The 17065-nt window shown below is 42.6% G+C and overlaps 1 protein-coding gene across 2 annotated transcripts in view; it reads left to right on the plus strand.

Moving 5' to 3' along the window:
* The first annotated feature begins 990 nt into the window (after positions 1-990).
* Positions 991-17065, plus strand: part of FCHO2 (FCH and mu domain containing endocytic adaptor 2) — a 63842-nt gene continuing 47767 nt past the window's right edge. For both annotated transcript variants that reach the window (XM_083465244.1, XM_083465243.1), the window contains exon 1: positions 991-1288. In XM_083465244.1, the coding sequence (XP_083321370.1) occupies positions 1256-1288 (33 nt within the window). In that variant the 5' untranslated portion in view covers positions 991-1255. The remainder of the gene's footprint in view (positions 1289-17065) is intronic.

The raw sequence follows: 17065 nt of genomic DNA on the forward strand, positions 1-17065 counted from the left end.
GAAACTGCAGTTCCCACAACTCTTGGCAGCCAGCAGCAGATGTGCTTTAAATGTATGGTATGTCCCCAGCCAGGGACGTGGGTGGTGCTGTGGGTTAAACCACAGAGCCTAGGACTTGCCAATCAGAAGGTCAGAGGTTCGAATCCTCTTGACGGGGTGAGCTCCCGTTGCTCGGTCCCTGCTCCTGCCAATCTAGCAGTTTGAAAGCACGTCAAAGTGCAAGTAGATAAATAGGTATCGCTCAGGCAGGAAGGTAAATGGCATTTCTGTGCGCTGCTCTGGTTCGCCAGAAGCGGCTTAGTCATGTTGGCCACATGACCTGGAAGCTGTACACCGGCTCCCTCGGCCAATAAAGCGAGATGAGTGCTGCAACCCCACAGTCGGTCACGACTGGACCTAATGGTCAGGGGTCCCTTTTTACTATGTCCCCAGCCTTTGTGGGAATGGCAAGTGGGCAGGGAACATGTCATGCTCTGCTTGTGTCCTTCCCATGGACCACTGATGATGGGCCAGTGTAAGAACATGATGCTTGAGCAGCAACAGGTGGGCTTGGGGGTCTTCTCTACCATCACACCACTGCCGAAGCCAACCAAAAAAGCCTCAGCGTGGACCAGAACTGCTTGAACTCTGACCTGTGGCTCAGCCTCCTCTGTTGTTTTATTCCCCCCCCCCCCGCGGCTTCCCTCCACACCTGTTGGAAAAAGTCGCCTCCTTAAAACCTGCGTTGTTGATGCCTTTCCATCCGGAAGGCTCCCCAGGGCGTCTTACATTAAGATATCCCTGGGTGCGGTGGGAGGGGGGGTACCCCGCTTCTACACCGCCCCCCCTTCAGACGCACAGCATTCCTCGACTCGCCCACCCACCCTCCGAGCCTCGGCGCCGGCCGCTGCCCCATAAGCTGGGCCTCCCTCCCTCCCTCGCTCGCTCCTGCGCCCCGCCCCTCTCGAATCCTGCACATCCGCCTCTCCGCGCCTGCTCACTCCCTTCGCCAGGGAAGTCGGCCGTTCCTGCGCCGCCCGTGTTGTGCCGAGCCGCGGTGCGCGCGCCTTGGCCGGCAACCTGGCGCATGCGCCCCTTGGAGCTGGCTGGCTGAGCTCGCCTCTGTGGACAGAGGGCGAAGGAGAGGGGACAGAGTTAGAGGAGGAGGAGGAGTTGTTGTGCCGTGAAGGGAAGGGCGGCGCGCGGCGGTTCCCTCTTTCTCCCCACCCCCATTTCCCGGTGGCTGTGTCGGACGGGGCCGGGCCGAGTCAGCGAGATGGTCATGGCGTACTTTGTGGAGAGTTTCTGGGTGAGGAGCTGTGGGTTTTTTTGGCTTCCCTTCCCTCCCCCCCCCCCGCTCTCCTTTCCTCAGGGGCCGGACCGTGTCACGCACAATGGAAAAGAAGCGCGGGGAGGGAAAAGAGGCGACCCGGAGCCCGGCGGCAGCGGCGCCTCTGCCTCTTCTCCTTCCCGGCTCTTGCGCCACCTTCGGGGCAGGGTTCGGGCCTGCCGTGGCGACGGGTTGGGATACGGGGGGCGCTGCGAAGTGCGGCGGCCTCGGCTTTTACCTCACGGGCCGCTCCGGGGCCAGTGCCAGCGGGGGGTGGGGGGGGCGAGCGAGCGAGCGAGGCCGGCATGAGGGGACGACTGGCTTGTGTGGCGGGGGCTTATCCCAGGCCAGTGCCCTTGTGTGGCTCCTGTGCTGAGGGTGCCTGCCTTCCCCGGCTCTCTCTTTCCCTGGGTGGGAAGGAAGTCCAGGGCACCTGTTGCTTTGCCCCGAGAGGAGGGTGACTGGGGGGGGGGTGGCGGCTTAAAATGTGCCCTCCTGTCCCCGAGGAGCGTCTCTCGAGGCGGCGGCGGCGGCGGGACGGGGCCAGGCTGCTGGGTGAGGTTGTTTACTTTTCCTCTTATTCACTCTCGCTGACAAAACCCTAGAAACTGAGGCTTCTTCACTCAGTGGAAGTTTACTCGGGATCCTCCCTCCCTTGACTCTTCTACTAAATGCCGCTGGTGAATCTTCAGTGTCTTGTGGAATCCGAAACTACTCCATTGTAGTGCTGCTTTTTTTTAAGGTCTTGTTTATGTTTGTGTTGTTTTTTTTAAAAAAAAAGCAAGACGAGGTCTTTATTTATGACTATAATAATCCATTATATATAAAACTTCTTAGCAAAGGAACCAAAGAGATGAAGTAATGATAGGAACCTCAAGTCACTGTCTGGACATTGAATTTTTATGTGCTTATTACATGACTTTTGAGTTAAGTGGTTAGAGGTTTTTAACAGTATGTAGTAGAATCAACATAATCACCTAACTACAGAGCAAACCTGGTTTGGGTTTTTTAAAAAATATCCTTTATACGTGCTTTCTTTCAGAGACACTGTGTTAGTGTACCTGTGCTTTCCAGGAATGAAACTGTATACAAGAACATACAGCTTGTGCTCTTTTTCTCTGCCTCTTCTGCACTTCATGATTCAGAAGAACAGCAAGCTAGTAGTTTCATGTAATGATTTAAATAGCATGGATAGGTTACTAATAAAATAATTAGATGTTGCCTTGGAATATCTGCTATCTTAAAAGTGTCACAAAATTTTTGTCCATCTAAAGTTTCTAAGAATGCTCATTCAGCTTTGATTTCCTTTCTCTGAAAGCTCAGAGTCCCAGTGAATTGCTGCTTAGGAATTTTGTGAATTGGTACCCAGTTGTGGTTGCTGTCTGCCATTTATCTTTATGGGACTTACTTCTGAGTAGACATGTATGGATTTGCAGCAGAAGTTACAGAATCCTTACATGCTTACTCAAGAGAAAGTCCATCTGAATTCATTGTGGTGTACACTGTGGTAAGTGTGTGCAGGATTTCAACCTTAGATATCTTGGGGCATTTTGAGACAAGAAATGTGATCAACTGTTTCAGAATCAACTGAAATGTTGATTATGGCTTTATAAATGTTTATATATGGCTGAATGTATTTCAAATGACATCTTTTCAAGGAAGTATCTGTTACAGATATTGGTAGTATATTTGGGGTGGCAGTTCTGCATATATCTGTACGTTCATTATGTCCATGATCTAGTCCTTTTATGATATAAAAGTCAGAATATATAGCCTATTGTTTCCTCATACTTATTGCCTGTATTTTCTGTTCCTGTATTTTACAGTTGGGTGGTGGTGATGACTGGTTGTTTTTTAAGAGTGTGAAATATGTGGTAATTGTTGGCCATTGCTGGAGAAGAATATACTGCCATTGCTGAAAACCTACATACCTTCTTGGTGTCAGGAACAGTTACCTTCTTGGTGTCAGGAACAGATAATGCTAATAACTTAATTATTAGGTTTAACAAATAATGGTTTAACTGAATCCAGGTTTAACTGGTGTCAATTTCAAGGGAAAAACACTGGCAAATGAATGTTTCTAATTTTGATGAGACTAAAGGCCTATTTAAAAGTAGATCATGAATACTACTTTGTAACGGAACGTTTGAACTGACTCCATAGAAAAGCATTCTGTATGAGGTATTGTGGCCATGATGTTGAGTGAAAATATTTGTTTCTTATAGATGAAATCTACCTTCACTATATTTTCCCTAGAAACATTTCTAAAAACAGAAACTCTGCTCCAAACTCTAGGGTACACCAAGTGGTTGAGTGCTTATTAGTGGAGCCACCCCAAAATAAGCTAGTTTTTTCTGCTTCCTTGAGGAGTGCCCTAGATATACAGAATTCTATAAATTTATTAATGAAAAGAAAAGTAAAACTGCTAACTAGAACCTGGGAATTTACAGAACATTGGTAAGAGTTTAGCCTACAAAGAGATGGGTGGGGGAGGATCTAAATAAATAAATTGGTAGACTGTGAATCTATCAGTCAAGTCTATGTCTGAGAACAGTTTAAGATATGGAATTTCCATTTTACTTAGTCAGCTATAATATTTAGAGCTCACCTTTCCCCCAAGGAGCTCAAGCTGCAATACATGGTTCTCTCCCAGTCCATTTATGCTCACAACAACACTGTAAAGTCAGTTAGGCTTAGAGAGAGTGGCTGGCCTAAGGTGAGCTTCATGGCTGAGTGTGGTTTTGAGCTCTGCTTTTCCAAGTCCTAGTCCAACACAGCCTTTCTCAACCTTGGGTCCGCAGTTGTTTTTGGACTACAACTCCCAGCATCCCTGACTACTGACCCTGCTAGCTAGAAATGATGGGAGTTGTAGTCCAGCAACATGAGGGGACCTAAGGTTGAGAAAAGCTGATCTAATCACTAGAATACAATATTTCCTGTCAGTTGTAAAAGAAAGCAAAAAGCAAATGAAGGGCAGAGGAGGAGCGGGAATTGACCTATTCAGCACCCACCTCCTCAGCTGAGTGCCCTCCTCCACTTCATAGCTAAGAGAGTATTTAGTTTGACACTGGCAACTCTCTAGTGCTATGTAACACAGCTGTAGAAGGCCAGCAGGGACAGAAACTCCTGAAATTCACTTTGCCCCAAGGCCTGAAAAGCATTTAAAGGCTCCTATTCTGGGTTCTCTGAATATACTGCAACATTGTGCTGCAGGTCCCTCTTGTTTTTGAAACTCATTAGTGATGGAACAATGATAGAACATTCCTGCATTGCAGGGAGTTGGACTAGATGACCCTTGGGGCCCCTTCCAACTCTACAATTCTATTCTATGAAATGGTTTCAAAGTTATAATTAACTGTTATCCCCAGTGACTTTGCCTGAAATGCATACAATGTATATAATTTTTCACTCACTCTGACACTTGATTTGTCAATGAGGGTAGAAGGTAACAGGGCTAATATAAATAATCCCAAAATTTGCAGAACTGACTGCAACTATTCTGTTAATTACTTTTCATAATAAAATATGTCAGGTCTGATACTTTGGACTATTATATGTCTTTGAGATATATATGCATTACTCTGAAACTTCCTCCCTGGAGAAACTACACTGGCTTTCTCCTTGTCCTTCTGCTGGCAGGTAAAGACATTCTTGTTCCAACAAGTTTTTGGGAATTGACTGCTTTTGATGAAAGGGCTGGTGCTGTGCTGTTTTTATTGTAATTATTTGTATGTTTTAAACAGATTTTATATGTGTATATAGTTTTACTTCTATTAATGTTTAATTGTTTTTTAATTATAGCTTTTAGTTTTGTTTTTAGTGATTCTTGTTTTTACGTAGGTAACCCGCTATCAGCCCAACCAATACATCATTCCTAATACAATGAAGGAAATATGCCAGACTGTGATGTGGATTTAATGGGCAGCAAATCCCAATGCACGTAGATTGTGTGACTTGGTTGATTTTTGCTGTTTGCTTACAGTGTATAGGTGCCGTGTGTATATAAACTAGTTAAGGCAAAATCCAAATACCAAATTATATAATACAATTCATAAATTGGAAAGGGACCTTTAAAAAAACTGCAAAGAAAGCCCTGACTTGAGCACATCAACACTGGCACGAAAAGAAAAAAGGTTGATATGTTCATTGCTAAGTCTAGCCCACTGCTCAAAAGCATCCATGAGAGAGAAAACCATCCAGCCATCGAGCAAAGAAGAGCTTGCCAAGACAGGCTATTCTAATGTTGAACATCTCTTGCTGTTAGGAGGTTTCTCTGCATGTTTAATCAAAATCTGCTTCCTTGCAATTTCCACTCACTGCGTCTAGTACTGCCTTCTGGAGTAACAGTGAACAAGTCTGCTCCATCTTCCACATTGCAACTCTTTAGATAATTGAAGGCAGTTATAATGTTACTTTTTGATCTTCTCTTCTCGGTGCTGAGTACACCCCTCTCTTTCCACCATTTCTGATAGCTCTTGGTTTCCAGATTCTTCACTATTTAGGCTGCTTTCTTCTGGACATACTGGATAAGGGATAAAGCTCTCTAGTCTTACTCTGCCAGCTCCAGCAGACTAGTAAATATTTTTGTAGGCTAGTAACTTTTGTGGGCTTATTTGCAGTGCAGATATAATGAACATATACAATGAACATGCAATTATTGTTCCATTGGAAGAGGTATTTTAATTCATAATTCTTCTAGTTTTATAGGCTGAAAGTAGTAAGGCACTGTTAAGCACTGAGACTTCTAAAAGTGGGTTCATGTTTATATAGAGAGGTACTTTGCTTTTTAGTTTAAGTTCCCTGCCCCATTACAGGCTAACTTATTTATAACTCAAAATAAAAAAATTCCTTCCAGTAGCACCTTAAAGACCAACTAAGTTAGTTCTTGGTATGAGCTTTCGTGTGCATGCACACTTCTTCAGATACCTTCAGATCTTCAGATCTGAAGAAGTGTGCATGCACACGAAAGCTCATACCAAGAACTAACTTAGTTGGTCTTTAAGGTGCTACTGGAAGGAATTTTTTTATTTTGACTATGGCAGACCAACACGGCTACCTATCTATTATTTATAACTGATCATTTGTGGTACTGTAAACTCACATCTGGTTTGGTGCTTTAAGACCTTTTGACAGTTGCTGTTGTTTCCCTGTAACAGCCTATTAGTACACTACATTTTTAAGTACAGGAGAAGAGGAATAGCCATCTTCATATAGGATCAGGAGATCAGATAGTGGAACACTCAAAAAGCTTGCTGTGACCAAATGACTAGACAGTTTTCGGATAAAATTGCTTGTATCCGCACTGGCTTCTGAGAGGGATGGGGCTTGGACATTGTTTAGTCAGGTTGTTATGGATCCTTTTAAGCTTGTATTGCATGAGTATGTGGACAAGTTGCTTGGAAGGCTGAGACATATGTGTTCTATAGGGTCTTTCCCATCCTGACAGCTCAAATCAGCTAGAACTGGGTTGGTCATGTGGACAACTCTGAAGGATTAGTTCCCAAGTTGTTAAGGAGGGAGTGGTATAATAATAATAATTTATTATTTCTACCCCACCCATCTGGCTGGGTTTCCTCAGCCACTCTGGTAAAGAAGCTGTATTTGAGCCCAACAAATAGTGTACTTACCTCCCAGTTTCCAGTTTGCAATTTTGAAGATTTTGGTCCTGGAGTGGGTGGTTTCATCCAGGTGATTTTAGAGGACACTTACTGCAAATTTTATGAAAATAGAATGGAGGATGTGGCTTAGTATGACTGTCTATCATGTGAAACCTTATGGTTGTTCAGTGTTTGCAATATTTGATAACTTAAGTTGGTGTTTTCAAGGCCTATTCAGATTCTTTGAAGTTTATATATGCATTTACTGAAGAGAAATTATTGACTTGTTTAGCCCTTGGATGCTAGTAGTCAGTATAATATGGCTCATGCCATGGAGTATGGAACCAGCCTTCAACTTCCAGATGTTTTAGACTAGAATGCTTACAGTGCTTGTTGGGGCTGATTGGAGTTGTAGTCCCAAACAGCTGAAGGGCATTGGGTTGGAGAAGGCTAATCTAAGCAGTGAAATATTGCCTGTGAATTTGTGACTTACTTCTGAATAGAAATGTGTAGGATTGCACTATTAAATGTTCTAGTCCAACACATTCAAAGCTTTATGTGTAAATTGTTTTTAAGTACTTGCAAAAATGTAAAGACTGTGGCATGAACTTCTTTTATATTATGCAGTCTGAGATGAAATAAGAATTTTAGCTTCATTTTTTTACTTGACCTGCACAGGCAATCAGGTAACATTCATGTGTATTTGCAGTTTTATTTTATCCCCAATGACAAATCAGGAAAATATATAGAAGTACATTCTTTAACACTTCCTGAGAAACATTAATTACAACTCTGAAACTGCCAAGCTTCCAGCCTGTAATCGTATTGGTATCCACTAATTATTACTACTTTTATGAAACAAAATTTTAATGGGACATTTTTTACAGAAAAATTAAGCATTGGAAAACTTCCTTCAGTTTTCCCACTTTGCAAAACTTTCTATGGTACATTACTGTTGTCAAACCTGTGACAATCACTCCATGATCCTAATACCCTCTTGCTACAGAATGCTCAGTATAAACTGGTAGTCACTTGTATGAGCCAATTTTCCCTACCTTCCATTTTCCTTTTCTCTTTTGCAATTGAAACTCTCAGCCATTGAACCAATAAATTCCCACAGCTAACAAAGTTCCCCAGGTGAGTGTTGAGAACTACTAACAGAAAATGCAGAAATTGAGGAATTTAGCATAATTGCTCCTTCCAAGGAAAAGAGTCAGAAAAGACAGTAGTTCCTGTAGTAGCTAGAGAAGATAGGTACAGTGCTATAGATACAGAAGACATATTCTGGTGGTACAGAAAGCAGGGAATTGGTCCTATCTTACAGGACTCCTTGTTTGAGCCGCACACTGTCTGAGAACCTAGCATGAACTTGAAAGTTCCATCTTCAAGCAATAAAATTAGTTACTCTGGTATTTTCTCATTTCTGTGCCTTCTGCCCTATAAGTTGTAAAGAGGGTTTTCAGAAACCTTTCCACTACCCTAAATTGGTTATATCTGATTTTGTGTGTTTATATTATTATTGTCAGAAAACAAAACTGAAAGTATGTCATCTTATTAGCTGTATGGATTTTCCGAAGTTTTCTTATCGAGAAAGGTAGTTGAACATAACAGGCTCCAGCAAATCTACTCTTCAGCTTAATTATGGTGACTAGTCTTCCTTGCTCTGGAAAGTGATTGAGGTGATAATGACTAGGCTCAGGGAGGCTTTTAAGTTTTGCTTCTGTTTGTGGTGATTAGATCAAATTCAAAAAGGTATGGAAATACAGGAAACTGAGCCAATCTCTCTGTAGGAGGAAAGGTTTACTTATTTATGCTAATCTGTTGCAGTAAACAGGAATTACAGCTTAAAAACAAAGTAGAGGGAATGGAGGGTGAAGCTTGATTCTCTCATTAGGTTAGTAACCTTTTTGCAATCACTGGCCATGTCACAGTGAAGGCAGCAAAGAAGGCATACTTAGCTGCCTCCATTGCATTCTCTTCTTGCCATCCAGCAGAGCTTTTCTGGACTGTGTGGGGCCTCTTACAGTCTGGCTTGAAGGAGGTGGTAGAACCAATGGTAGCTCGCTGTGACTTGCTTGCAAAGCATTTTGAGAATAAAATTGCTTCAATCCACCTGGATCTTAACTCTGCTGTTACAGCAGATGAATCTCAAGGGATGTCCAGAGCACTGTTTTGGATGAGATTCAGTTAGTAAGGCTTGGATCGGTCACAGCGATCATTTGCACTCTGGACCCTTTCTCCTCTTAGCTGATAATAACTAGTAGGGAAGGGACAGCTGACTGTACCAGGAGGGGGTGGTCTCCGCTTACTTGAAGGACGCAGTGCCAAAGCCACTCCTCAGGAAACCCTCCTTGGATTCAGAAAGTAACCATCAGCCGGTTGCTAATCTACCCTTATAGGGTAAGGTACTTGAACTGGTGGTTGTGGACCACATCCAGGTGCTCTTGAAGGAAACAGATTTTCTAGATCTATTTCAGTCATTGTTTAGGCCCTGTTTTGGCACAGAAACTACTTTGGTCACCCTGTAGGATGACCTTTGTCAGGAGAGAGATGGGAAAATCTGTCCTTGTTAATTCTCCTTGACCTTTTAACGGCTTTTGATACCATCAACCATGGCATCCTCCTGGAGTGGCTGTCTTGAGTTAGGGGTGGGCGACACCGCTTCGTGGAGGATTCAGTCCAACAGAGATTCAGGTTCTCCCACACAGCTGGGAGTACAGAAGATTTTGCTTTTTTGGTAATTAGAGTTTGCTTTGTCATTGTGGTTAGTTTAAAATGGGGAACGTTTTTGAAATGGGGCAAACATCCTGTTGCAAAGTAGTAGGCTACATTCCAGTAAGGGACAGGGTCAGACTCAAAAATTCATGTGTCACATAGAACTACACACCTTTATCACACACAGAGAGAACACACTTTCTTCTCTGCTCTGATTTTCTTGCTCCAGATTTTTTTGCAGCGGAAGGTGCTGTAGTTGCACAGCAACATCAGACAATATCAAAAGCCTTTTCCCTCTGGGTGCTCCCTGTTGAAGACTATGTTCTGCATCCAGCCCATGGGCCAGGGATCCTTGCACCCCTGGTTTAAAACAAGCCAACTTCAAATCATTATTTCTGAAATTGCTTTGTTCAGTTTCACCATAATTTAAGGTTAAATACAAATCTAGGTTTGGACCACATGGCAAGCTGTAGGTAATGAAAAGTGGAATATTCAGATGCCTCTTGGCTATGCCAGAGAAGAAGAAAGAGAGAGTACCTGAGCCCAAGTATTGCTGCGGCTTCTTTCTGCTTGTGCATGTCATGCTAAACAATGGTTTAGCATGACATGTAAACCAGGTAACCCAGTTTTCACATTCAAAGTAGTCAACTTGCAATTCAAATTAGTACATACCAAAAATAAAGACATGGAAATAGGGTAGGGAACAGCGAAGAAAATAATCAAGTAGAACCCGGATACTTCTCTTTTTCTTTGATGTGCTTCCTGTTTTGGCCTAGCACTTTAAATAGTAAAATGTTTTCATAATATTTTCATTTCTGATTAAAATCAAAAGGTGGTATTTGGCTGACTCAAACTTTGTTAAACAAATGTTCAGTGTGTTTGAATCAATGCTGTTTTACTCAAAGGAAGTACCATGGGGTTCAGTGGCGCTTACTCCCAGATAGTTATGCATAACATTGCTGTCTTGGAATTCATTACATAAATCATTGCATTTGCATATAACAGAAAGCCAATAATTTGAGTTTACTAAGCCATGACATGCCTACCATTCAGCCTCTTTGCAGCCATTTCTCTCCTTTCTTTATGCAAACACCTAGCATTTAACTCTTATCCATAACGTTCAATTGTGTGCAAATTCAGAAACTCTGGTTAATAGCTTCAAAGCAAGCTAAGATATAAGGCATTCTCTGGGTTCATATCCTGGCTTGTTTTGAGTAGATGGCAAATGAGTTTAGCCTTTTAAGATTCCACATGAACACTTTCATGAAAAACTAGTAGTTCTTCATTTTTGTGAATAAATAGTCTTAGAAAATTCAAATAATTTTATTAGCCAAATTCTGCTCGTTCCCTGTATTTTGTGGTTCTACCAGGAAACAGCAATGTAACTATTTTGTAACTAAAGTGATATAAAACATAGGGTAGTATTCAACTGAGTTTTACTTGGAAAAGATCCACTGAAATTATTATATATAACTAAGTTAGGTCCATTAATTTCAGTGGGTTTCTTCTGAGTAAAACCTAGTTGAATACCACATGTAAACCCGGGGCAGTTAAAAATATGAAAGGAGAAGAAAAAACCTGTAGAGCAAATTTCAGGTTGAAAGTGGTTGTGGTGGAGGAATTAAGTATACATAAAACTCAAGTTACATCATTATACAATATGTATATTGATAAATGCATATAATGTGTATCATGGCAGGACTGGACGTCACAGCTGGTTACTAGATAGTAATGCATGGCTTCTAAACCTGGCTATAATTTGTATACTTCTGTAATTTTAATATTTGATTAAGCAAGCAAATAATTAAAGTGCACTAAGTGTGGTTTAAATACTAAATATGTTCAATCTTGGAAATGCTTGTAAATATTTTATACCAATGGACAGAGTATGGCAAACAAGCAAGCCCAATTTGAGCTCTTAATACAGAATGGCAAATATGATCTAATAGGCATTACAGAAACCTGGTGGGATGAAACTCTTGACTGGAATATCGAAATTGCGGGGTCCAACCTGCTCTAAAATAATATATCAAACCGGAAGGGAGGTGGAGTACCATTATATGTAAATAATCTGTATGCTTGTAAAAAAGTTCCATGACTTGGAACATGGAAGGCAGATTGAGAGTCTATAGGTAAAAATATATGGACTTCCAAGCCAGACTGAAGACTTGGATGATGACTTACTAGAGTGGTTTACCAATCATTCAAGAAGGAAAGAGAGAATAGTTATGGGAGACTTCAACTTCCCTGATATATGTTGGAACTCAAAATATGCCAAGAATATAAGGTCCAACAAATTCCTCACTTGCCTTGCTGACAATTCCATCCTGTTCATTCAGTGGCCAGGTGTATGCCTATGAGAAACCTGAAAGCAGGACTTTAGTGCAACAGCATTCTTCTCTCCTGTGATCCCCAGCAATTGGTATTCAGAGGCATGCTGCCTTTAACAACATAGGTACTTGCCATTGTGGCAAGTAGCTATTGGTAGCCACTAGGGAATATTCTGGGAGAAGTTGTGGGTCCTAAGAGTAATTTAATCTGGTGGACATGCTATGTCCCCATGATCAAAATGCTCAGAGTGGTCTAGAGATGAAGAATGAAATTCAAATGCAAATGAAGCATTGAAAAGAGTAAATGTTGTAATGGGTAACTTAAACTTCCCCCACTTCTGTCATGTATGTTCCATGACAGAAAGGTAACATTTCTGGATACCCTAAATGGCTGTGTCCTAGAACAGTTGGTCATGTAACTGACTAGAGGGGCAGCAACCCTGAACTTAATCTTAAGTGGTTTCCAGGACCCAGTATGATGTGTAAGTGTTGACAAGTCAGTTGGGAGCACTGGTCATAGTTCTGTTAAATTAAACATACATGTAGATAGCCAATTTTAAAGAAAGCCCAGAACAGTCACATTTGATTTTAAAAGAGGATACTTCCCCAAAATGAGGACATTTGTAAAAAGGAAGCTGAAAGGCAAAGTCAAGTGGGCAAAAACACTCAAAAATGCTTGGGAGTTCTTTAAAAACGCAATGTTAGACGCTCAGCTGGAGTGTATACTGCAGATCAGGAAAGGAAGCATGAGGGCCAAGAAAATGCTGGCACTCTTAACAAGCAGAGTCAAAGAAAAGAAAGTATTACTAGCAAGAAGGTGTCCGTCAAAAAATGGAAGTCTTGTCCTGATAAAGAGGATAAAATGCAACACTAACTTAGGCCGAAAAATGTGCAAGCATATAGTAAAGGATACTAAAAAAAGAAAAAAGAATTGGAGGAACACATTGCTAAAAGCCTTAAGTCCAAGAAGTTCTTTAAATCCATTAATAACTATTGGAAACTATTAGGGAAGCAGTTGCACCCTTGGATGTCAAGCGAGTCAAAGATGTGTTAAAGGAGGATAAGTTTGCAGAGAAGCTAAATTCTTTGCATCTGTAGGGCAGATCCCAGTGCCTGAACTTTTGCAGGAAGGAAGGAACAAGAGATGAAGTTCTTGGCCTAATAGACAAAATAAACACCGACAAATTGTCAGGTCTGAATGGAACCCACCCACGTGTTCTGAAAGAAATCAAATGTGAAATTGCTGAGCAGCTATCAAAAACTGGTAACTTTCCCCATGTTTCCACCCCTGAGAACTGAAAAGCAACCTATGAAACACCAATTTTTTTAAAGGAATAAGAGGGGGTATCTAGAAGGGTGTTCTCTATGGTAGGCTCCAGACCCTGGCATGATCACCCCTTAAAGGTGCTGCTGTCTCTTACTTTGTTGTGTTTGAGACTCCAGTTGAAAACATTTTTATTCACTCAAGCATTTGCAGTTTGACAGATAGGATGTGTACTCTTCATTAACAACTCACCGTATTTTTCGCTCTATAACACGCACCTGACCATAACACGCACGTAGTTTTTAGAGGAGAAAAACAAGAAAAAAATATTCTAAACGAAACAGAGGGACGTGGGTGGCGCTGTGGGTAAAACCTCAGCGCCTAGGGCTTGCCGATCGCATGGTCGGCGGTTCGAATCCCCGCGGCAGGGTGAGCTCCCATCTTTCGGTCCCAGCTCCTGCCCACCTAGCAGTTCGAAAGCACCCTTAAGTGCAAGTAGATAAATAGGTACCGCTTTATAGCGGGAAGGTAAACGGCATTTTCGTGTGCTGCGCTGGTGCTGGCTTGCCAGAGCAGCTTCGTCACGCTGGACACGTGACCCGGAAGTGTCTCCGGACAGCGCTGGCCCCCGGCCTCTTAAGTGAGATGGGCGCACAACCCTAGAGTCGGACACGACTGGCCTGTACGGGCAGGGGTACCTTTACCTTTACCTAAACGAAACAGTGAATGTATGATTTTTGTGGTTCATGCTGTGGCCGCAGACATGTGATCTGACGGTGAGTTTGGGGTAGCCCAATGCAAAAATCCTGAGGATCCATGTGGATCTGTGCTTTGTAACCACGTTTTAAATGGGGAGGGAAGGAAAAGCACTCAAGGGACAAGGAGCACACGTGGGGTGTGTGGAGAAGATGCTGCTAATAATGCAGGAGAGGAGTTTAAGGGGAGAAGGAACACGCGTGGGGTGTGTGGAGAAGGATGTTGCTAATAATGCAGGAGAGGCTCCTCTCCTCTCCTGCTTTGCTCCTTTAAAACAAGCAGGCTCTGCTTCTCTCCTTCCTCCCCGGCTGGGCAGCTGCCGAAAGGCTCACACTCACACTTAAAGATAATTAAAAGCAACACGCTAAGACAAACAAAGGAAACCACGATAGTAACCACTCTGAGACAAATCAAGAAAAACTGCGACCAACACTCTCCCCCAACAAGCGCAATGAGGTCAAAACACACACACGCAGAGAACCGGCCCTAAAGTCGCAGGGGCGCTGGAAGTCGCAGGGGCGCTGGGGGAGTGAACGGGAAGCAAGAGAAGGAAAACGATCCCCCCCCCTCTCTCTCTCTCTCTCACACACACACACACAGAGTATCAATCCTAAAGTCGCAGGGGTGCTGGGAGAGCGCAGGGGTGCTGGGAGAGTGAACGGGAAGCAGGAGGAGGAGAACGATAGCTCAAGCACACACACACACACACACACACACAGCCCTACAGTGGCTAATCCAAAATCGGACAGCAAAAAACTGCAGGCAGGGACAGAGAGCACGGGGTTGTTTTAAAGCAGCCAACCGGACAGGAGCCGCTTACACTCGTGTAAGCGGCTCCTCTCCTCTCCCGCTCTCCCACTCTGCTTCTCTCCCTCCTCCCCGGCTCGGCTCGCTGACAGGAGCCGCTTACACCTGCTTTGCTGTTTCAAAGCGAGCCACGGACTGCTCATGACTGCAGCAGATTCCCCCGCCATCCGTAGGCATTCGCTCCATAACACGCACAGACATTTCCTCTTACTTTCTAGGAGGAAAAAACTGCGTGTTATGGAGCGAAAATTACGGTATGTACTTCTATTTTAATGATTTGCTATCAATTTCTTGCTGTATATATGTTTTTAGGTTTTCAAGGAAGTAGGATTTATAGATAGGGTGATTTACAGAGAAATAAGGAAGTGATCAGTACTGCCTTCTTGTAGTTTATACTTCAAGTATAAAAATACTAGGGACGCAGGTGGTACTGTGGGTTAAACCACAGAGCCTAGGACTTGCTGATCAGAATGTCGGCAGTTCGAATCCCCGCGATGGGGTGAGCTCCCGTTGCTTGTTCCCTGCTCCTGCCAACCTAGCAGTTCGAAAGCATGTCAAAGTGCAAGTAGATAAATAGATACCGCTCCGGTGGGAAGGTAAACGGCGTTTCCATGTGCTGCTCTGGTTCGCCAGAAGCGGCTTAGTCATGCTGGCCACATGACCCAGAAGCTGTACGTTGGATCCCTCGACCAATAAAGCGAGATGAGTGCCGAAACCCCAGAGTCAGTCATGACTGGACCTAATGGTCAGGGGTCCCTTTACCTTTTACCTAAAAAAATACTGTGTTATCAGATTTGCTAATGTTAATGTAGAAACTGCAGCAGCTTAAGTTGCTGTATTTACCAATAGAATAATGGAAGGAAGCTATTCCTTGCTTAGTTACATATTGTAGAAACAAGAATGCTGTTGAAAAGTTGCTGCACTGCTAAACAGGAGTTTTAAAGTTCAAATATGCTGCTTGGATAGACAAGGGTGATGCCTTGTATCTTTTCTGCAGAATTTTCATATGGCACTAGGATAGTTAACAAAACAAGGAGTTCCTGTAATGTGTTTCCTGTTATGAACTGGTTTTTTGGAAATGCTCTGGTCATTTGATAGTGCTTGCACAGCTACTTTCATTTCCATGTTAGCATTAGAAGTTGTTTTACTTAGTTAATAAAGAGAATAGTCAAATTTAATACAAACATTTATCTGTTTTAAGCCTTGGACTTAAAGAATTCTTGTTCATTAACACTAACAGTTTGTACAGGGTTCTTTATGAACTTAAGGTCATGTACTACACATGCTCCCCAAAGGGCATATGAGGAACATTGGGCTGTACGCCTTCGCAGAAGGCAAATAGCTCCATGTTTGCAGCATCCTGCCTTGCATTGCATTTTCTGAATTTGTTGTGTGATAAAGTGTTGAATCAGGAACACAGGTATTATTGGGTGACATATCATTTAGAACCTTAACAGAGTAATTTGGGGATGGCTTACAATGGAAAGAGCAAACAAAAATATCAAGCTGAATTCTTTTTCTCAGTTTTCATTATGAGATTACTTTGTGGCAATCCTAACTGATTCATTGTAATCTAGATATATTACAAAAGCTTTCTTAACAGGTATTCATTTTTAAATGTTAAAAGCCATAGTCAGAAACAAACTATGGTTTAATATGAATGAGCAGCATGCTTTTGTACACAGCTCAAAGTTCTCGCTGTGCTCTTCCCGCACGCCTGCTTATGCACCACCAGGAAGTAAACTGGAGTCATAATGTCTAAACCTGGGCTTCGGTTTGTTTCTCTCCAAACTACAAGTGATAACCAAAGTTTGTTTTGTTTACTGTTCATGGTTGATTTGGGGGGAAACAAAACACAAGCCTTAGTTCGGATGTCACAACAAGCCACACACAGGCTTGTTTCCTGGTGGTGTATCAACAGAAGGAGTGAGGAAGGAGCAGAGCAGCAATTTTTCAGCAGCACGCATAGGCATGTTGCACGTTCGCATTATATCATTGTTAGTTTTTAACAATGGTTTGATGTGGTGGTTTAATGCCATCAGTCACTATTGTCAGAAGGAACATTTACCTAATTTGGAGCAGGGAAGAACAACACCATGGCCCCCTTTTTACTCTTGGTGTACCATGTTGAACAAGACAGTAATTGCATACTTTTCAATATAGCTAAAAAGGAAACAGCCCTTCTTGAAGCATTTTAGAATGGGACACACCTCTGTTGGAAGTAATAAGTATGCAAAATATTAGAACTGGAGCAATTATTTTTTGCTGCTTTATCTTTTAGTGTAAG

The sequence above is a fragment of the Podarcis liolepis genome (assembly GCF_965112155.1).
Source record: "Podarcis liolepis genome assembly, chromosome: 11".
In the NCBI taxonomy this organism is placed as follows: Eukaryota; Metazoa; Chordata; class Lepidosauria; order Squamata; family Lacertidae; genus Podarcis; species Podarcis liolepis.